At 39.2% G+C, this 23,652-nt stretch overlaps 1 protein-coding gene across 1 annotated transcript in view; it reads right to left on the bottom strand.

Annotated features, from left to right (window-relative positions):
• THOC2 (THO complex subunit 2) overlaps positions 1 to 21,272 on the bottom strand; it is a 53,307-nt gene extending 32,035 nt beyond the window's left edge. Inside the window, exons 1-9 of the mRNA XM_060250026.1 lie at positions 21,089 to 21,272; positions 11,614 to 11,672; positions 10,271 to 10,362; positions 9,499 to 9,550; positions 5,591 to 5,661; positions 4,906 to 5,027; positions 4,394 to 4,527; positions 3,843 to 4,009; positions 2,181 to 2,273 (exon numbers count right to left, since the gene is read on the bottom strand). Coding sequence (XP_060106009.1) covers positions 2,181 to 2,273; positions 3,843 to 4,009; positions 4,394 to 4,527; positions 4,906 to 5,027; positions 5,591 to 5,661; positions 9,499 to 9,550; positions 10,271 to 10,362; positions 11,614 to 11,672; positions 21,089 to 21,165 — 867 coding nt within the window. The 5' untranslated portion in view covers positions 21,166 to 21,272. The remainder of the gene's footprint in view (positions 1 to 2,180; positions 2,274 to 3,842; positions 4,010 to 4,393; positions 4,528 to 4,905; positions 5,028 to 5,590; positions 5,662 to 9,498; positions 9,551 to 10,270; positions 10,363 to 11,613; positions 11,673 to 21,088) is intronic.
• Positions 21,273 to 23,652: the final 2,380 nt, after the last annotated feature.

Here is a 23,652-nt window from a genome sequence, read left to right as displayed (position 1 = left end):
TTATTGAGAAATCTGCAGAAAAAGATTATTTCGTCACTGAACCACAGTGCCATATTTTAAAAGTCTTTAATTTCCTTCTTAATAAATGAAATTGTGACATTCAATAAAGCTTCTTGGCCTATTCATGAATCAGAAAAAACAGCTTAAAATTTGTGGAATTTACTAGCTGTGGTAATTAAAATTTTATTCCCAATTAATGAAGCCTGCATATTTCATGTTAGGTAAATGTTGCTGCTTTTATTATTTTGACAGGTTGCTTAAATCCCAACATTTAACGTGATGTGTCACCATTACAACAATCAGTCTGTCAGGTTCTCTGACATCTCAGCCTTTATGTTTTTTTTTTAAATAACCCCAAATCAAGAATTTGTCTCTGATTTGATTTGCATGAGTTTTCTTTCACCACCCCCTTATTCAATGGCCCATGTAATTCATTCTTTTGCACACTTTACACATCAAAGATGCTTGTCTTTAAGAGCCCCCAATGCACACCTTCAGCTATCTACATGATCCCCCATTTGAGAGGTACCTCCTTGGGAAACAAGGGCAGAAGAAGAGATTGGATTTATACCTTGCCCTTCACTACCCAAAGGAGTCTCAGAGTGACTTGCAATCTCCTTTCCCTTCCCCTCCCCACCACAGACACCCTGTGAGGTAAGTGGGGCTGAGAGAGCTCTGCCAGAACTGTTCTTGAGCAGAACATCCTTGAGAGAACTTGTTGCTGACTCAAGATCACATTAGCAGGTGCATGAGGAGGAGTGGGGAAGCAACTCCCTTCTTGATCCCTTTACATTCCAACTTACAGGAGCATGGTAACAAATTGCCCCTATTAAGTTTACTGAGAGCGTTAGTCATTCAAAGTTTTAACACCCTACCTTTCAATACAGGATTTCAAATATGGTTGCAATCTTGAGCAGAGTTACACCCTTTTAAGTCAACTGAAATTAATGTACTTGAAACAATGCAACTCTGCTTAGGACTTTACTCAACTACAAGACTACCAACCCAATAAAACAGCATCAGAATCAAACAGAGGCAATCTGACCTGTCATGCATTAAAAGCACAGATGAATAAAATAGCCTTAATCAGGCAACCAAAGCTGTGTCGTCAGTTGTGTCGATTTCTAGGGAAGCCACATAAACATGGTGTCATCACAGAAGAGGCCCCATCTCAAAGCACCACTCAGTCTCTGATGATGGAAGGCCCCAGAAAAGACTGGCATGGGAACACGCAATCCTTTGGATATTTGGATTGCAAGCAGCACAGAGCTTTGAGTGAAAAAAAATGTCAGTTTTAATTGAGCTCGGAAACAAGTGAAAATCACTAGAGCTGTTTTAAAACTAAATGGATACATTTCGAACAGCTAATGCACCCCAACTTAATGATCAGTACTCTGAAACAGATGAAGTTTCCTAGCAGTACAGTAATCCAGTCCAAAGGGCATCTGGCAAGGCTATCTTTGTCCCAGATGGGTCACAACCGGCACATCACTTCAGAGCCAGTTTGGTATAGTGGTTAAGTGTGCAGACTCTTATCTGGGAGAACTTGGTTTGATTCCCTACTCCTCCACTTGCACCTGCTGGAATGGCCTTGAGTCAGCCTTGGCTCTGGCAGAGGTTGTCCTTGAAAGGGCAGCTGCTGTGAGTGTCCTCTCAGTCACACCCAACTCACAAGGTGCCTGCTGTGGGGGAGGAAGATAAAGGAGATTGTGAGCCGCTCTGAGACTCTGAGATTCGGAGTGGAGGGATGGATATAAATCTAGTATCTTTTTCTGCTGCTGGTGAAAGGTACTTAGTCATGAGCAAATGGTGCAACCCCTTTTTTCCCAACAACCTTCCACTTTCCTGGGACCTTTCCCATGAAGACCATATATCAAGGAGCCCTTCTTTGATGTTAACCTATTTATGTGAAATGAGCACTACAGATAGCATTATTTAAAACTGCATGTTATACATAAGCCTGCTCCGACAACATTTTCTTAAATATAGTTAATATGAGAATACCTGATCTGAACAGAGACAAAATTATAGTAAGCCTAGCATAACTGATGACATAAGGAAACCCAGAATGAACACACACACACACACAGAAACTAGCAATGAGATAAAACCTTATTCTAAGTTACTATAATAATAATTTCAAGAGCATTTTTATTCTTGATTTGCTTTTAACAACTTACATGAACATAAAGATCTTCCAAATCTATTAGATTATGTTGTAAAAGAACTGCAGCAACTCTGTATAAAGACACTGGAGTCTCTCCATTTGGCTCCTAAGAGAAAAGTATAATTTTCAGAAAAGCCATTTGGTAAATGCTACCATTGTGAAAAACACAAAAAAGCTGAATTTGACACAGACAAAAAAAGCATCTAAAATGAAAGCTCCTACAACAGTGTAACAGATTAAGTTATTAATAATAAAGATTAAGCATGACATATTTAAATATTTTCCCATACGGCAATTCTCCTTAATTTTCTAAAATTATTTGCACTCTTTCAAATCAGCTTTGTACAACTGTTCTAGGTATGTGTGGAATACTTCTGCAGGGAAGAACAGGAATAACAAAGCAAAGAGAAGGACATATTTTACACTTGTTATGTTCTTCTAGCTCCATGGGTTCAGGTAATGACAGCTGCCCTTGAGTACTGGAATTGTCTGACTTGAGCACAGAAGTTAAAGGGTAGCCTGTCCAGTCCTGCCAAAGGAGGTGTGCATACATGTCCATCCCATGTGTTCAACTGAGATTTCCATTTTTTCCACAATCATTTTAGTATGTGCTTAATTTAAGCCCTAGTTTTCTTCCCAATAGAGACCCAAAGTGGCTTATAACATTTTCCATTTTCCCATTTTAATAAGAACTCTTTGAGGTAGATTCAAGTAAGTGACTGTTCCAGGGTCACCTAGCAAGCTTCAATGGCAGGGTAAGGATCTGAACCTGGGTCTTTAAGATCCTGCCTTGATCTGAATAGTCCAGGCTAGCGTAATTTCATCAAATCTCAAAAGCTAAGCAGGGTCAGCCCTGGTAAATGGCTAGTAAATGGATGTGAGACCACCAAGGAATAAAAGGGTCTCAACACGAAGACAGTCAACGGAAAACCACCCTTGAATGTTTCTGTCCTTGAAGACCCTACAGGGTCACCATAAATCAGCTGTGACTTGATGACACTTGCTACCACCACTTCAAGATCCTAGACTGACACACTTACCATTATACCAGTGTCTCTGAACATACTAGAGGACCATGTCTGAAAAATTCCAGTAGACATAAATTAAAGCAGCTTCAGGTTCTATTGTTCTCTAATCTTATGGATGTCATAAGACAGAAACAGAATTTTAACCATTTGAGACCAGCAATATGTGACAGCCAACTTAAAGTGAAACATGTTTCTTCTTCCGTTGGTGGCCTGTTATCTACCATATCCATGTCACTGAAAAGGTCATGGATTTGGAAACCAATCTGTGACTTTCCAATTTTGTTGTATATTTCCAAGCGACCTTTAGCACCTGTATGGGTTATATCCATCTTCTCAAAATACTGAAAACCCCAATAAGGGACTCAAAATAAGATCAGAAAAACAACAGAAATGTTAGGATTGTTTCCCTTCTATTATTTTGAACCTCCACAAACCAACGCTGCTGTAATACAACAGTGTTGAATAGTATACATTTTATAAAATGCCAAAAGCTAACACCATCAGAATGATAAAGGTCAACTTTATTTTGTACACTTAGAGCAAACAAGACTATCATTTCATATTGAAATGCCAAGTAACCAGAAATACCACTATAGCTTTTTAAACTGCAAATATCTGCAGTTTTAAGCTGCAGAAATCTATTTTACCTGATAGAACTTGAATTTGAATCCAAGGATATGACAGAGTGTTTGTGGTTCACACATATACATGTAGGATTCTATCAAAGGTACAAAGAATTCATCATATTCTGGTCTACATTCATAGACTTCTAAGATAATATCCAACACTCTGTTAGGATCCAGGTTAAAACACCCTATTAAAATAATAAAGGTCAGAGTTAAACAGTTACCTTTGCTGAAGACAAATAAACATATCAAGTACATGAGAGCACTCATAATTTTATATTCTGAGTCTGAAATGTGAGTTAATCAAAACTTCTCAATAAGCCAGGATACCAATATCAGCAAACCTACAGGTTTGCATTTTGTAACAAATACAGAATCTTTATTAGACTAAATACCAGAAGGTGGAAACAGGAGACATAACTTGTATTTCTATTAGGATCAGTGTGTAAAAACTATACAAAACTTTTAAGATATGCTTCATGAATTAAAGGTAATATTGAGGTGCCTCTGTAACTTATAACTGTATGGGGGAGGAGGATTCAGATACATTTCTCATGGTAAAAATGCCTTACCTATTAATGACTTGATATTTTCTAGGATCAGTTCACTAGTGATATTTCCAGATAAATCTTGACCCAGTTCAGCAATCAGCTTTGCATAACCTTCATTCTCTTCTCTTAATAAATTGAATTTTTGTTGCTTATAACTACAGTTAGATAAAGAACAAAGACAAATGTGCACTATGAAAGGTTAGCATTTGCTGCAATTCAAAACCAGTAATCTCTTCATCAATGTATCTGGAATTTTTTTGCATTATGCCTAAGCAAATGTGAGACTTACCCCTCTTTTCAAGTGCTGATTCAGTTTTTATAACGTTAAGCCATTAAGAATATATCTGCTTCAAATGCTCAACTAAAAACATCAGGGATATTTATGTAACATGCCTTGCTCAAAGCAGAATATGTCTAATGTTCAGCCAAAAATTCTTTAACAATGTAAAAATATACTATTTGACCCATGTTTAAAATATTAAAAACTACCACAGAAACAGACTTGACTAGAACAGATTTTACTTTGTACTTACAAAAGTTTTGTCTTGATTTTCACAGACTTCTGATTAAACTGCTGAGACTGCTTGATAAGTCCTAACGATTCTAATGTTTCTGGGTCCAGCCGCTCTTTTAGTATAGTGTCTGAAACTAAGTACTAAGTTAGGAAAAAAAAGAATAGCACAGGTATTAATTATGGGCAGCAGCATCTGATTAGCTTACCAACAAAAAAGTGCAGCCTAAATTAAAGAGACTATGTCTCTTTACTGAGTTCTCTTCATGGTTGCATAAAAGGGTCTGGAACGGGCCACTTTAGATCATGTGCTAGGGGCACTCAAATTCATCAATGCACTTCATTTTTTTTATCTACTACAGAGAAAACTAAATGTAAGAGAGAAGATTTCCCAGCATAGACTGACATGCAAGTCTTCAAAAAATTGTATCAGAGACAGAAGCATTCAATCTTGTAGGTACCATCAAAAGCTTAAATAGTTTTACTTTCTCAGTGAGACTGAGCTTCAAGAAACCAGGAGGGGTGATAAAGGAGTGTTATTAAACACAAATGGATGATTTAGTCTATTTGATAAGAATGAAATCCAGCATGAACACATTAAACGTGGACTATAAAACAAGAGAGTAACCAACAAAAAGGGAGCAACAATTCATAGCATACCAATACAGAAATTATCTTTTAAATGGGGGGAGGGAAATAAAACTTACCAAACATGCTAACACCAGCTGCATGAATTGATCTCTCTTGTTTTTTTCTTCTAAACAACTAGTTTCAATATCTATTAAAAAACAAATGAGAAAAAAAACTTGGCATGACATCACAGTAGCATTTTCCTAATTTTCAGCCCTCCATTCTGTGAAACAACAATCACAATGAGTATGAAGGGAACATGGAAACTCCTTAAAAACTATATGATCTTAATACAGGAAACTCTGTCAGTAGAAAAAAATATATATTTCAGGCTATTTCACCTATTCTCTTGAGGTCATAAAACACAAGAAAAGGGATGTCCCTTGGTTGGCATTGCTTCTCTTATCTCAACAAACTAGTTATAGAAATTACATTATTACCTAATTATCCCCCCATACAACAGCCTTCTACTTGAATTTTCAACATCTCTCATTTATAGTGATTAATCCCTATATCACTCCTGATGTGGATAAAACAGTTCTGCATAAATACTGAAGTAAATTCAATGAATACTTTCAGTATATTCTTTACATTGGGGGCTATGTTTGTGTTGACAAGCATAAGAACATAAGAGAAGTCATGTTGGATCACATCTAGTCCAACACTCTGTGTTACACAGTGGCAAAAAGAACTCCAAGTGCCATCAAGAAGTCCACCAGTGGGGCTAGAAGCTCTTCCACTGTGCTCCGCCCCAGCACAAGAATACAGAGCGTTCCCAGACAGAGAGTTCCAACAATAAACCTTGGCTAATAGCCACTGAAGGCAACTTGAATGCATGCACTGGGGCTTTTCCTTAAAAGCTCTGGTGACCAATCTGCAGCTAATTTCCCTGTCAGGGTAAGAAAGTCAAAGGACGTTAAGATAAATGGAGCAAGGCAAAAATTAGCTTCCCTAACAGCTAATAACAGTTTGAAGATTGTCAACAGTTGCCATCAAGTTAATAACTGTGGAGATAATACCCGTGTAAACCACTGCAGTGCCAGCATTATTATTTTATTATTTCCTTTGAATTTTTTGGCTTAATTGAATTTCTCAGAACTGAGCATCTGGGGGGTGATCATCTCCCTTTAGAAATAGTCTCTTTGGTCCCAGGTAAAGCTAATTATCTATCCCAAGAGCAGTTTAGGCAAACTCATGGTAAGCTTAGTCCTTTGCACTGGAGCCAGATCAGGAAGCTTGTGATTTGATGCAAACTACAGAGCATTCAAGTGTGCAATACATTATATGCACTGCGAGTTTAAAACCTGTAACTCAACCGAAATGCTGTAGGATCTACTCTTCCTGAAGTGGGAATACAAAGCTGTTGTAAAACTTAAAAAAAAGAAGGCCCTGTGTCTGGAGTGGGCCCGTTTACTTTGGGATGTTAAGTAGAAAGACAGTAAATGCGTTTTGAGTACTATGGAGAAAAAAAAATGCTAGGCTTCTGGTTTCATAACATATGTCTGCTGACTGCTGGAAAGAACATTTTAGAACTCTGTTTTCTGATTCATCTGTGACTGACTCAAAAGCTCAGCTGGCTTTATCTTCTGGCACCAATGCATGGCCTCCTATCTCAGCTGAAGAAGCTAAAACTTTAATAACAGAAATGAAGTTAGGTAAAGCTCCTGCCACTGACCTGGTCTCCTCTGAATTATTTAAATCAAGCCCAACTCATGAACTTATCTATTTTCTAAATACTGCTGTAGGGAAGGTTTAGTAATTAGTGTAGCGAAATCTAAGGTTGTCATTTTTAAAGAAAACAGAAACTAAGGGGTTAAAAATGGACTGTGGCTAGTCTGCCTATGCAACAGGTCACTCAGTTTAAATACATGGGAGTACTGTTCAGTGCTGATCTTTTGTGAAGAATTCATGTGACTTCAGTAATAACAGCTGCAAATAGCACTGGGAAAGAGTATTTAACTGCAAGGTAGCTGGTCATTTTTTACATGTGGCTGGCATATGGATAGAAGCTGTTACTGAGGATAATGATCGAAGGCTAAGTTTTTTCACAGTATACGGAGGGGGGGCAAACCTATGGCCAGTATTGTTCTAAGTGCTGGGGTGGATGAAATCTCTTACAAAGCTAGAACATGGAGGAGGGCATTTAATTTAAAGCTTAAAGTTCCTGCAATCTGATCCAGAGTTAAGTTTGCTTGGTCTTATTAAATTAGACAATCATGAAAACACCTGGGATAAATTGGTGAATTATACAATAACATGCCTAGGACTTTCAAAAGAATTGATGGTGAGAGTAAATGTCAATGAGCTAAGACTTCTGATTGAAATTAATTTGAAACATCTGGATTATAAAAGTACACCAGTAGGGTCAAGAAGAATTTGCTTAACCTTCACAGTTGGCATTCCCCTACCAGTATTCCAATGTATTGTTGTGATTTAACACATCCTAAATATAAATGCATCTTAACACTTTACCATCTGCAGTCTTGTCAGGTAGATATGCTGGTATTCCAAACTCCGAATGAAATCATTGCCTTAATTGCATTTTACCCATTCACCATAGCACTTTTAAGCTACCCTGAATTTTTAAAACTCAGATAGGAGCTGATTTTCTCCCTACTTAGATAGAATTGTGCTTCTCCAAGTGCTGTGACTTCTAGGCTACTGAGCAATGAAGATGGATAGGTTACATATAGGGTTGCTAGACTTTCTGGGTTCCATTTTAGTAATAGGGAAACATTCTAAAGCAATTGCATAAACATAGGTAGCTTTCCATTAATTGCTTAAAAGTCCCAGTGATCACCGAGTTGAATGGAAAGAAATCACAAGAAAATTCTGATTTGCCATGAATGCAGAAAGACCCAGTCATCTGGCTGCATGATAAGAAGCATTTAAACCTGACAGTCATTTAGCTTATCCATGTATTAGAACCATGGCATAATAAAAGATACTGTTTATATCAGGGGTGTCAAATGTGCAGCCAAGGGGCTGGATTAGGCCCCTGGAGGGTTCCTATCAGGCCCCAAGTCTGCTTTCTTCAACCTCTCTTTCTTCCTTTTGCATCACAGCTTGCTTTTTAAGGCTTGCTTAACTGCAAAGGAGCTACAAAGCAAAGCCTTTATTTTCTCCACTGGCTGAGGCTCCTCCCTTGGGGAGGAAGGGGGGGAGGGAGGGCTTGCTTTGCCAGGCTCTCTCAATTGCACAGCAGAGCTACTGAGCCAAGCCTCTTTTCCTTCTATTGGCTGAGGCTCTGCCCCCTCATCCCCTGGGGAGGGAGGGAAAGAGCTAGAGTGCCCTTTGCACAGTTCCCTTGATCACTCAGGAGAGATTCAAAATCTTTAATTGTGTTTGTCTGTGTCTGTTATAAAGTTTATATCTCTGCTACTTGGCAATACATTTTATGACACACATGGCCCGGCCCAACAAAGTCTCATTTATGTCAGATCCGGCCCATATAACAAATGAGTTTAGCACACCTAGTTTATATGACTGACATGGTATTTTGTTGGTCTGACCATTCCATGATAAAAACTGATTTTGCAGAATTCTTAATCCAATGAATATACCATTCTACGTCTTTCACATGACATTTAAAAAAAATAATCTCTAGTATTATTCAGCTGAATGATTTCTATCTGTAAACAAGGGTTTGGACACTGTGATAACATTGAGAGAAATTGAACTTTTCATAATATTTCAAAGACTGCTTAAGATCAGATCTGTTTGCTCCATATTAGGAAACATAACATTTTGGACTACTTTTCTGTACAATGTACTTATGTAAACAAAATGCTTGGCTTCTAAAAATCAATTAAATAAATTCTGTTGAAATCAAACTATGATATTATCTGAAGAGCAGTATGGATTATTATGTATGGCAGCATCTTCAGACGAAACCTTTAAAACACCAGGCCTCTCCTAGGCTGTCTTCCATGTGGATGATTGATATGAAAAGTGACAATATCAGTAAAAGCAAGAAGGAACCTACCTAATATGCAGAAGACATCAGCTAGGATGGAGGGCATATCATCTCGCAATTCCTAAAAAGGCAAAAGTTGCCTGATTAGTACAGCTTTTTTGCAAATGTGGATAAGTCTCCATGCAACAGCTGACATACAGCAGTACTCATGTTATATCACATAAGTGCCAGACTACGTTTGCAGTATAATGTAGAGGTAACTAGGTGTAATCTATTATAAAACATGGAATTAAAGACTATGCCTGCAACTATACGAAGCTTCTCCTTAGCCAGTTTTCTGCTTGCATTTGTTCTAACTCTGTAATTCTAGTACTACTGCACTGTTTATTGGATGTCTTATGCTATCTGATTGTTTTTAGATTTTGTAATCCACCTAGATTTTCAGTAAAAATGTGGGCTGCATATGAACTAAATGAATAAACCAAGAAATGCCATTTAAAGGCACTACACAGAGCAACCTGCTAATTAAAGCACAGCCATGAAATTTTAATCATAAACCACTGCTGCTTTTCTAGCTAAAACAATGCCATGACTTCCGAATACACATGAATCAGAAACAGCTCCCGATTTAACAAGCTAGAATACTGCAATACTAACATTCAAACCACCCACATAGAACATTCTGTCACACTGTACAGAAGCTGATCACCAACTTGTTCAATTTTATTAGTAAATTTAAAAGCAGCCTCTAAACAGTGGAAAGAGCAGATCCTCATCCAGCAGGCTCACCAAGCAAGGTTAAGTACTATGTGTTTAACCAATATTACAAATATATACTTACTATAACATCACTGAGAACATTTGATGCTTGATCGTGTTTTAGGTTTCCTTTTACAACATGGTAAGCAAGTTCATACAGAATCTGCTGAATACCTGTAGAACGTAATAAAAATGCACTAAAATGATATCACTGTTAACTAAGATGAAAGAGGGAATTTTTATAACATATTTATACCAAGAAAATATTTACCTTTATTTCACCATATTTAAAAAATCCTATTATTTAAAAGTTAGATTTCCCTCTCAGTTCATATTTACTTATTTATCCAAACTTCTTCATTAACTATATATTTATTTAAGAATTGTGATTTTAAAAACCAGCAATTACATCTGCTATACAGTATGAGATCCTTAAAAAAAATCATAGCTATTTTTTTCAATAAATCTCTACCTAACTCTGAAAATTAAATCTGACTCCTAATAGTTATGATTTTTCACACAGTAATTCACTTAATTCATTCAGGACATATAGGCTACACCTACACTGAGGTGAACAGCAGCAGGTGACATGGGAACAACATCCCTACACCTGATCCTTGTGCTGTTCATTGCTGCTGTCACCCTCACCCTCCTCCATAGGTTTGTATGGCCCAGAAATCAACCCATAAAGGTACAGCTCAGCTTGGCAAGGAAAGAAAACCATATAAAGGGCTGCATTCCATGTAGAGAAAGATCCCCATTTGGAAGAAGTCATGACCTTTGGTCACAACGATCCCCTTCAGAAAATATACCTCAAGGTTCTAACCTTGGGGAAATCAGACTGTCTTCAGTTTACAAACTACATCCCACATTTCCTTCACCACAGGAGGAAGAAAACAAATTAAATATACTTAGTGTGTATTTGAGAATGAAACTGCTCAACTCACAAGTAATAAAGTCCATATAATTCCTTATTTTCTCTGCATAAAATGCTGTTAATTAAGTGTTACCTGACTAAAATAAAATAACTCAAAAAAAGAGTTACTTGACCAGCTCCTATGAAGCCTTAAAAAGACTCTCCCTTTATATACAGATATAAAGTTTCCTTAACCAAAACAGTCTAGGATCATCCAATGCTACTTCAGACAAGCCCAAGGGCTTTCATATACCCTATGGGATTATTTACTTTCTTCCTATGAATAAGACTCTCATATAATGACAACCTGCTTTTCATTTCAAATGTGACTGGTCTCACACACACACACACACACCCCATGGGAGAGCTGCTGTCACAGAAACACATTCAAAGCTACCTTGGCATCTGGAATCAGTCTGAAACAGATGTTCTAGCAAGTGTGATAAAATCAATACTGCCCTGAAGGTAATGAAACATTTCTTTAACAGAGACACACAATGGTTACTTACCTCTCAAAGTCATATTATCATGGCTTTTATTTTCACAGAGAGAACGACATAACTGTAAACTAAAATTAAGAAAAAAAAACATTTAGTTTCTTCATTAACTGCAGCTTGTGATGAAGTTCACACTTCAAATAAGTTATTTTGTGTAAACAGTCACTTTAGTTGTGCATTCTTACAATTTAAGTTGTCAGGACACATACACTGCATGAACACCAAACTGAAAATAACGTTTAAGTTAGTTTCCCACAAGAAAATATCAAAAAACATTTTGAATATTTGCTCCATTTCTTGTACTTTGTGCTCTACTCTTCAGATACATGGTACATGGTACATGTATCTGCTGAATAACTTGATTTTAGGTTGAATAGAGAAGAACCTCCTTTACAAATATGGCTTTTCTTATTTTATGAAGAATGGAGCCACTTGCCAGATGTTACCAAGATTCTTCACCATCTGGTCATTCACAAAACCTGAATAAAAATGGATGAACTCCTGTTGCCTTGGTTACCCTTATGAGGGCAGAAAGGTAGGTTTTGTAAATTTATAATGCACTGAAGATTCACACTAACAGAGAAAGACCAGGGTTGGAGGGGGTGGGAAGAAAGTTATTTACAAATATATAAATGTCCAGGGGTAGTCAGAAGAATTACTCCCTAATTTCTCATTGCAGATTTTTTTGGTAGGATTACATTCTTGAATGACTGGTTACTACAAGGAAGACTAAGACTGCAGAACTCTATCCAAAGTTTTGCTTTTAGGCTTGGTCTAGCCATTGGTGGTCTCTCTTTCCATACAAGTTATCAGGCCCAAGTAAGTCAATACCTGCTTGAGACAGGCTGGGCAAAACTATGACCAAAGAGAGGTTCTAGCGGAACATCAAGATCCAGCATTATCTTTGCTACAGAATCATGATGGAAGCAGGTTGCCTCTAAGCAGCAGTTTGAAATATGGGGGCTAAATATTTAGGAGACTGGAAAGACTTTGTTTTTACAAAAAGCAAACATATTCTGCCCCACTATCCAAGAGAAAATGAAAACTAGTGTATGTTTATATTCCCACCTATTTCTCTGATACACAGTACTATTTAATTCTAGAGAGAAATTCTAAACTGACTGATGGCAATTTGTCCATAACAATTTCACATAATAATCATAACCAGTCACTACATATAACAGCTGCCATCTAATCCAAGCAACACAGCTGCTCCATCAATTGACAGATGACTTTGAAAAGTAACTGGGTCAAAACATGCTGGAATACAAAGCATAAACATAACTAATAAATCAAGAGAGAAATATAAACACAGCTTGACCTGGGGAAATTTCAAAATATATTTTGAAAAAATGTTGTGGTTTTTTGCCATTAAATGTACACTGCAGGAAAAGTATGCTGCTCCAAAGATAGGAAACAATACATGTGATGGATAAATAAGTGGGATGGTCTAACTCGTTTCTTTCTAATGATGTATTTTCTTCTTTTCAGTCTTAATCATGGCAAATGGTCTTTAAAAGTAAAACAAAAATATCTGGTGACTGAAACTCACTGGGCACACTCATGTGCAGTTTGCTGGAAGGTTGAAGAAACTAAGAGGAATTCATTTCTACTCTCCTGCTTTAGTGATTCATGAAAACAGGGTTAGCTCAGGATGCCTCCACATAAGATGCTAGCAATCTGAAACAGATTTTCTGATGTCTTTATTTTTATTTTAAAACAGCACATGGGGGAGAGTAATCCTTTCTGCTGTTGCTTCTATATCACTATTAGTTTTAATAGAAGCCACTTCCCTCGAAATACAGATGCCTGTGTTCACAAAGCAGCTAAGGATGGAGAGACAAATCTGTACCTGGGAAATGATGATGGAGAAAGGGTTAAGCCCAGTGTTCTAGTGCCATTCCCCTAGCTGTAATCCAAACGAAAACCCAGCAGTGGCCACTTTAGAATTAAATCAAGGAATCTGGGAAATAGTACCAAGTGCATTCCCCAAAGAATACTCTGTGCATATCCTAAGGCAATGCTGGTGATAAACATTTGCAACGAATCAGGAATCATAACTGCGTCTCATTCTTGGCCAGCGGGTTAACACTTTCAGGGTGTTTTTGCAAATACTGGAGGATGAATCCACAGCTAAATGAAAATGTTATCTATTGCACAAAAGCAATTTGAACCATTTACAATACAAGTACCAATTTGAACCATTTACAGTGCAATCCTAAGCAGGTCTACTCAGAATTCTACTAAAATCTGCTCAATGGGACTTACTCCCAGGAAAGTGTTTTTAGGATTGCAGTTAATCACTGTAATGATGTCGTCTTTAACAATCAAATCTTACAAACTTCACAAATAAGCTTTTTGTAGTGGAACTGACATAGGAAAATGAAGTGAGCTACAGGTTAATGCATTCAAACATATAAACCGGCTGATTTTGACAGTCTCAATGGATAAAGATGCCTAATCAGATGAATTTGCCAAATTCAAAATATCTGAACCCAAACAAGCATATATTCTGCTAATTTATTAAATTCTAAAGCCATTGCATTCCATTTATTTTACAAACAGGAAGAATATTATTATGATTAGTAGTAGCAGTAGTATGACAAATAATCTAAAAGACTCATTTAGATAGTAAAAGAATTATTACTATCTAAATTATTATCAAGAAACTATGCTTAAGACTGTTTTAATAAAGAAAACAGAGGCAAACCCAAAGGCGGTACCAGGGGAAAAAATAGACAATAAGCTACCAAAATTAATGAACAAATGGTTGGAGTATTAGACTAGGATCTGGGAGACCTAGCATGATGTCCTTTTCCCTCACACATAGGGCCTAACACCCTCTTAAATCTGTCTCTAAGGTTATTGGTTATACCTAGGTCAGGATGTCACAAGCTAACCTTCTTGTTTCTCATGTCCTTTCTCTCACTCCCAGAGACATCCACAGACAGGGTAGCCCAGCTCCCTTTAATAAGCCCCTTACTCCCAGAGAACTATTTGGGTTGGAGTTCACACAATGTTCCAATCACTGGCTGCCACCATTCATTCATGTTCTCTAATATATGTATATAGATGGAGCTATTAAGTTGTGTGTGTGCTTTTTTCTCTTAGACACACAACCCACAGTGTTAATTAAAACAAGAAAACTTGTATTTATGAAACAATGTTTCACTTCCACTGAACTTCTGAAATAAAAGTCCTATTCCTACAACTGGGATCTTTTAGTTACAAATTTACTATCTTCAGTCTGCTCTTCTGCACAGCTCCACTCTGTCAGATATCTTCTTTTTTCCCCTTTTCAGCTCCCAAGTTAACAACTTCTTTGCTACTAAATCCAAACTGTCCTTATCAGCTCCCTGTCTCTTAAGTCTCCTTCTCCCAACATTCTGTCAGTTCTCATTGGTTGCTCTTAGAGAGAGGCGGCACCTAACCTGTCCATCACATCCAGGTTCAAATCTGTATTCTGCCATGGAAGCTTGCTGGGTAACCTCCGGCCAACTGCGCACTGTCAGTCTAACCTATCGTATAGGGTTGATGTGAATATAAAATGAAGGAAAGAATGATTTAAGTCACTTTGGTTCCCATTGGGAGAAAGACAGGATATAAACAAAGCTAATAAATATTAAATTCTGTTACATCTTCATTTATTTAACCTATACAGGTTGCTAAAAAGCAATTACATGGACCACAAAACCAAAATAATTGTAAGAAATAAAATTCTTGAGGAAAAGTGAATATGGTAACTGCGACCTTTCAGCAGCAGGCAGGCAAATTCTATATTACAACTGACATAGTAGACTTGACATAGGATAACAGTATCTCAGTTATAAGTTAATATGTCCAAATGTGTGAACTGGCTGTAAGCTAAATATGATCAGTAAGTATGATGCCGCAGAAAAAAAATGGCTAATGCAGTCTTGGAGTGAATCAACAGAGATATAACATCCAAATCACAAGATGTCATAGTCCCACTGTATACCACATTGGTCAGGTTACATCTGGACCACTGTGTGCAGTTCTGGAAGTCTCACTTCAAAAAGGATGTGGACAGAATGCCACAGAAGAAAGCGACAAAGGCCTGGAAAGACTAAGGGACGTGAGAATGTTCTGTCTGGAGAACAGAAGGTTGAGGGGTGATATGACTGCTCTCTTTAAGTATCTGAAAGGCTGTCCCTCATAGGAGGACAGACAGCTATTCCTGTTGGCTGCAGGACAGGACTCACAATAATGGTTTTAAATTATGGGCAGAAGATACCAACTGGATATTGGGAGGGGGGGAGGAATTATGGTATGAGTAGTTTAGCAGTGGAACTCGCTGCCTAAGAAGATAGTGAGTTCCCCTTCACTGACAGTCTTCAAGTAGCAATTGGATGAAAACTTGTCAGGGATCCTTAAACTGATCCAGCATTGAGTGAAAGTTTGGACTAGATGGCTTGTCTAGCCCCTTCCATCTGTATGAGTCCACAATTATTCTTAGTAACTACTCAAAAGTGCTTGATATGAAATAGTGTTATTTCATATAGCATTTCAAATAGTGTTATTTCAAATAGTGTTATTTCATATACACTATAAAACTGTTTTGCTGATCTTTTCGAAGATACTGTGTTTGCTATACGTAACTTATCAAAAATGAAACACTTGTGGCAATCGATTAGAAACAACTCCCTTACAAGAGTAACTTGCAATCCAAACCTGATCTGAACTTTAAAATTGTTTGGGTGACCTAACCCAAGCTCTACCCATCCCAAGAATATAGGCAATCAATCAGAACTGAACCAAATTTAAGCATTAACACCTGATTAGCAACTTAAACCATCCTGGTATGAAAGGATGTTATTTGCTAACATGATCTAATTAACTGATGACAAGGATGGTATTTTAACCTATTTCAGTTTCCCAAATTACATGCTGGAATAATATAATTTTCTTCTAGTTTAAGGAGTTAATTGTGAGGCCTGAACTTGGGCCAGTCCATTCTGTACTACATCTAGCAGCCTGACTCCAGCTTACAGTCACTATGGGTTTTGGATCAGAATTGAGGTGTTAAATACTCATGTCACAATGTACTAGCTTAACTCCAAAGCTGTTTGTTCATTTTCATCAACCCATCATCTACACATTCAGACCTTACTCAGCTTTAAAATCTCTAAAACACCAAGGGTGCAAGGATAGAAGAATCCTTGAATGACAATTTAGGGAGAGAAAGAGTAAGAATCCCTGCATACCAAAATGCATCTAACCCACATGTGGTTCAAAAAATTATTTCCTGCATTCCACAGATTCATTTTTTCATAAAATTGACATCAGTGAATGGATGTCATTGCCAAAAGCACATTGGGCAAATTTAACAGTTTTAAAACTAGAATTGTTTTAGGTTATCGTCTTTAGCAATAGTATATGTTTCATTGATTTGTAAACCATGGGTGGTGAGATGATACCACAAATAAATAAACACAAACAATCAAGTTATAAATTCACCTGATTGATATGCAGCTCCAAACAAAATCAAAGTCAAAATTATTACTTGTATGTCTCCTCTCACATAGCAGAAGAGATACTGTAATCACCACTCTCATATGGAACTAACAAGTAACATCAAGTAATGAGATGCCCCAATGACCTCTGAACAAGAGTTAAATTCTGTTGAAATACACAAGTGGACAAACATTCCCAAGACATACCACACAGTTTTTTGGGGGGTGTACCAAAACTAATATGTTAACTATTTTCAGTGCCTTAAATAATGTAAAGGAATATATGATATATTGTCTTTGAACTTTACAAGCATTATTAGGAAATAAAGCTAATGAGATTCTTATTATTACCTTTTAGTATTTTATTATTACTATTATCTTACCCATGTAAGATTAAATCAACATGTTAAATTAGAATAAGCTTTATTTAAGACACTGGATAATTCCCCCAAAATCTGATTCTAATTTTGCTAGAAAACCTCCATCTCTGTTGGTCCAGCACTTTCTTGTTCAGTATAGGAGCCAGTAAGATTATTCTAAGAAGAAATGTACAGGATATAAAAACAACAGTCCCTCACCCTTGCATGTCCTCAAGCAGTTATGGTAACATGGAAGCTCCATTTAGCTGTAAAGACTAATAGCTGTTGATATACTTATCCTCCATGATTCTGTCTAATCCTCCCCCCCCCACCAGCTATCTAAACCAGTGATTATTACCAGTCTTCTAACATCAACTGCATCTTAATTATACTTTGTATAAAGTAGCATTCTGCTTTTGCTGACCTGAAACTCCCACCCAGCAATTTCATTTGGCATTCCCAAGTTCTGTAAGGATGAAAAATCTCCAGCCACTTTGTTTTTGACATCATTTATTGTTCTAACCCCTATTATTTACTCCCTTATTTTTTTTAAGATAAAAAGTCCACCACTACCACCACCACGCAAATCCTTTTCCTCACAGAAGAAGTATTCTAATCCCTTAATTGTTCTGGCTACTGTTCTAGCAGTAACATTTTTTAGTTCAGTAGTGCAGGTACAGCCACACCACAGATTTATATAAATGCATTATGAAAATAAAGTGGCTAATAATTCCCAACATGCAGCTTGCTTTTTTCAGCTCCTGTCACTAATCAGATGATGTTTTTATTGAACTATCCATTGTGATCTTAATATCTTTCTCCTCACTAAATACAGCCAGTTCTTTAGGTGCAATGAGAAAGCTGAGATTTAAAAATTAAAAAAAAAACCAGCATAAAATACAGGTGAATCTCATTTGCCACAATGTTGTTAATTTCTGCAGTTTGTGGAGAAATTGTTTTAGAGCTCTTCATAGACTGGCTGGGCTTTTGTCACACAGTATAATTTGGTGTTGTCAACAAACTTGCTTACACAGATCCTTAAAGAACCCTGCTTCTAATTACTATTATGAAAACTATTTCTTCCATTAGAATCTTTTTTAAAAAATGATGTTTTCTCTGAACCTCGGAGGAGACTGTCAAACTTTTTAAAACTCCAGCTATATAACCTGATCTCCTCTACTTATAAATTTGGTAAGACCAGAGGTCATTTTGTAGAAAAATAGGTGATGGAGCTTTTCCAGGGATTGTTATGCAGCTGCATATACTATTCAATGGACAAGGAGGTGGAACTCTCAGAAGGAGGAGGTGAAACTCTCAGAAAGGTGCAGGAGCTGTGCTCCTGTGAGCTCCCACTGAATCTAAGGCCTGGGTAAGACACAATTACAGATTAGAGAGGAAGGGCTTCCCATTTAACAAGGCTCGTTCTTCAATCTATATGCTTAATAATTTTATCTTCAATAATCCTTTCTATCAATTTATCTGGGACACTGTTTTAGGCTTGAACTTTCCTGAAAGAACTCCATTTTTAAAAAATGGCATTACATTGGCTTGTGATTTAATTTAAGCTTCAGTGTTTAAAATCTGCACTTAAAATGTCCAGTAAAAAGTGGATAAAAAACATCCTCAGGGGAACAGCAGTAGCTGTGTATGTAGGCAGAAGGACAACATACACAAGAAATAGTTTAAAGTCAGCCTTAAATTAGTTAGGAACATTATCATCTACAAAACAAGCATCTGGAGACTGGCTTTCATGGTGCTACTCTTCGTGGAGCCATATGCAGACAATGCTGGGTTTGGGCCAATACAGAATTACAGGCTGCCACAAACACACATTTTTTTAATGCTAGCCTTGAACTAGCTTCTCAGGAGGTTTGAATGATACTCCCTGCGATCTACAAACTCAGATAAGTCTGCAGCTCTTGTTTCTGGACCCAATTATAAGTATGCAGGTGAGGGGACAGGACAGGGAAGGGAAGTGTAAATGGTACTTAACCTTGATGTCAAAGAAATCAGAGCAGGGTGATCACTATGGTATCAACTTAATCTGTTAAACACAAGCACTGCTTTCAGTCCAAAGAGATCAACAGTGCACAGCACACTAAGGAACAAAGCCACACCTATAAAAATGTCATAAATCACTTTTCTAAAGTTAGCTGCCCATGAAGAACATTCACAGAAGTGCTACTGTGATTGTTTCAAAGTTTCCATTCCAAGTGATTTATCTGTTGATTTTCAACTATAAATGTTTATTCATAAATAAGTGCCACTCAGTTTAAGACAATTTATTTCCAACCAAGCGTACAACAGGATTGCCATCCTACTGTCTTGTCCCACAGTCTTTAGAAACAAATCCCACAGAGTTCAATGGGACTTACTTTCTAGTAAGTATTGCTCAGCCTTCAGACTACAATCCTAAATCAGCATTACATTACACTATCATAAACAGGGCCAAGCAGGTACTAAAGATCAGGCTATAAACTGTAGTCAGTTTTACGCACAAGGTTCCATGGCACAGCGGGGATTCACACCTGGGTCTTGCACATCCTAATCTGGAACTTTAGCTATTACACCATGCTGGCTCTCAGTAAATCCTACCAAGTTCAATGGGACTCACTCTCTCGTTAAGTAGGATTGCCCTACACTTAATACAGTCCAGTTATGTGGAAAAATAAATGCTATATTTTTTCTTAGGAAATTTTTTCCACCCCACATATGTAAACACAGTCTGTTTATCTACAGTTGTCAGGGCTCTTTTGCGGCAAATCAATCACGTCAGATGCATTTATGCAAGATACAAAGAATGGACAAACTCCAGTCCTTTTACTGGTGCATTATTTAAATGCTAAAAGATAGCATTATTTACATTTCCCCACTGTTACCAAAATATTTTATTTATTTCGTTACATTTGAATGGGAATTTCCACCCCAGAAAACCCACATAACTGCTGATGTCTCACTCCTGAGTAAACATGCACAGAATTACCTTAAGGACCACAATTCCTGGAGTGGCAAGCTTACTCCACAACAAAGCCTCCCCCCTACCACCAATTTTACTCTCAAGCACAGAACTGCAGCCTTAAACTTGTAACAAAGCTGAGCAGCTTCGAAGAGGGGCTAGAGTTCGGGGAACAAGGCAAAAGGGACCGGGCAAACGGTATGGGACGAGGGCAAAATCCTGCCATCCAGTTTTCGGTAAACTTGACAGATTTTGACAAACATCGGTCATGAAATGGAAATGGTTCATTTAAAAAAAGAGATGGCAATGGGGAAAGGGAACGCAGCTTTCATGGCGGGGGGAGAAAAAAGGCATTCTTTCAAAAGGGTTCGACATTCTACGACGGGTGGATCAGAATGCGAGAAAGCCTCGATCGATTAAAGATCAACCCTAGATGGGGATGGAGGGCGGGGGGAGAGACGAGAAACCAAGAGTCACCTCAGGGCCTAATACTGGCCAGGGGGGGAAGAGGGAGATGGGGGCTCGGTCCCGTGCCTAGAGGCGTTTGGCTAGGGGTAGGAAGGATCCGTTACTGGAGATGGGCCCGACCCCTTCGCAGCCCCCCACTCGGTCGCCCCCCTCCCCCGCACGAGCCCTCTTTTCACGGGCGACCCCGATTCCTTCCGCCCGCCGTCCTGCTTCCCGAGCCCCGCACTCACAACTCGCTTTTGCCCGATTTCTCCCAGTTCTTTATCCACTCGTCAGGGAGCGCCGCCGCCACCGTCGCCGCCGCCATCTTCCCTGTGTGGCGCTGAGAGCCCGGATGCGCGAACGGCAGGCCTGAGGTCAGAGGGGACGACGGGCAGGCCGCGCGGAGCCTGACGGGAAGACGAGAACCAGCGGTCGCCTAAGCCGCGGAGGCGAAGAGCGCCATCTTGAAAGAGGCCGCCTCTCGGCTGCGTCTGGGGGATGGCTCTGCTTGGGGCTTGCTGCAAGCAGGGCGGAGGGAGGGGGAAGCCCGGCAGCCGGCAGCGTGGGCTTCAGCACTGAAGAGCTGCCGCGTTCCGGCTCCTGTTCCCCACAGTGGCCAACCAAATACTCCAGAAGCGCTCTAAGCAGGGCACAGAGACCAAAGTCTCCACATATGCCCCCAACCAGTGCTTTTTTGGGAGCAGGAACGCAGTTCTGGCTGACTTGGTGTCAGGGGTGTGGCCTAATATGCAAACATATCCCTGTTGGGCTTTTTCTACAAAAAAGCCCTATGTGAAACAATGGTGATGTCAAGGGGCATGGCCTAATATGCAAATATTTCCTGCTGGACCTTTCCTACAAAAATAGCCCTGCCCCCAACCACCACCCGCAGGGTATTCAGAAAATGGACTGCTTCAGATTGCAGTTTTGAATGTCTCCCTACATATAACTTTTCCGGACAAAGAGGAGAACGACCACAGTAGGAAAGAGTTGCCTGTCCCCTCTTTTTGTTTGCTGTGCTAAGGGTTATGGCTGTTTTCACAGGGGACTATGTTCAGATGTGGTCTCTCACCCACCAGTTGAGCTGGTGCACCTGTGACAGGCCTTTTCTGCCAACTGAGGGGACCCACAGAGCCTCCTTGAATTTTGGTGGACCAGATTTTAAAGTGTAAGCCTTCCCCTCAGTTACCAGATGTTGTTAAGGCAGCAAGTCCAAAGGCTCTGGGTTCTTTGCTGTAAAGTAAGGTATGTGATGAGCAAGCAGAACATAGGGATCACTGGGGCAGGAGTTATACAAAGAAGATTTATTTATTTCCAGGTTGATTTCCATCAGCAGTACAGGTCTCCAGATGGTCAAAGGAGAAACCTGGCCGAGGCACAAAAAGCCAGTTATGCCGTCGAGTCTGCAGGCCTTTACCTCCAGTATGTGTGAGCCAGACTTTATAAAGATGATGCATGCAGGTGTTGTAGCAAGTTCCCTGTGATTCACAGTTGTGGCTTCAGAGTGTGGTATGCATTTTCTTTAATGCTTACAAGCACTAACAAGCTTTTACTGACTAGCCACTAGGCTGGATTTCTATCACACACAGAATTCTACCCACACCAGCCTGTCCGTTCCCAAGAGTCAGCCTAAATGGCACAAGGTCAGCTCATTGCCAGAGACAGGCCTAACAATTGGGTACTCTCCCAGAGGTAGAGCTGAACTACTCTGCCGCACTCTTTTTTGTGAGGCAGACTTCTCTGCCATGCGCTTTTTGTGAGGCAGACCTCAACTCTCCTTGTGCCTCCTTCCAACATTCCATCCCCTTCTGACAGGTGATTGGATGCTGGGGCAGCACTCCCATAGGCTCAGCAGAGTAGCTTTTTTCCCCTTCAGGGGCAGGACAGCCTCCTGTTCACCACAGCATCCCATTCTAACAGGGCAGGACTCTGCCACTTCCTTCCCCTTGAATGTGTGAATCGCAGGAAGCTTGCTACAACACTTGCCTGCCTCATTTTTATAAGGCCTGGTTCACACATGCTGAAGGCAGAGGCCTGCAGTGCTAGAAAGGAAAGGACGGTGAGGGATGGTGGCTCAGTGGTAGAGCATCTGCTTGGTAAGCAGAAGGTCCCAGGTTCAATCCCTGGCATCTCCAAAAAAGGGTCCAGGCAACTCAGCTTGAGACCCTGGAGAGCCGCTGCCAGTCTGAGTAGACAATACAGACTTTGATGGACCAAGGGTCTGATTCAGTATAAGGCATCTTCATATGTCCATATGTCCAAAGGACTGCACTGCTGTAGACTGCAAATGGTGGGTTCCAGTGTTGCCTGTTTCTTCACACACAAATTGCCACTGAAATAGAAAACTAGCACACCTTTTCTTGCTGTTCTGTTTTTCCAATTGCACGGAGTTTTTAACACAAGGGAGCATTCCAACATGTAAACCCCATGACCCTCCCCCTGCAGTCTGAAGTGTGGCAAGACCTGTTGCTTCAGGTCTCTGCCACCTCATTCTTCTGTGTTCATCAGCTGAAAATAAAGTGTTAGTATGCTTCCCACCATTTGAAACATTTTCTTTCCTCTATAAAAATATATGCCACTTCCATTGATTGGTAGACTCTGGGTTGAGAAACTCCTGGAGATTTGGGGGCAGAGGCTGGAAGGCAGCAAAGTTTAGGGAGGGGAGGGACCTCAGTGGGGTATGCCATAGATTCCACCTTCCAAAGCAGCCATTTCCTGCAAGTTCTTACCTCCATCATCTGGAAATCAGTTGTGATTGTGGGAAATCTCCTGGTTCTACCTGGAGGTTGTCTACCAAAGCTGAATTAAACAA

This window comes from Heteronotia binoei, chromosome 11 (genome assembly GCF_032191835.1).
Source record: "Heteronotia binoei isolate CCM8104 ecotype False Entrance Well chromosome 11, APGP_CSIRO_Hbin_v1, whole genome shotgun sequence".
Classification (NCBI taxonomy): domain Eukaryota; kingdom Metazoa; phylum Chordata; class Lepidosauria; order Squamata; family Gekkonidae; genus Heteronotia; species Heteronotia binoei.
Note: the sequence above shows the minus strand (reverse complement) of the source record. Positions and strands in the feature narration are given on the sequence as shown.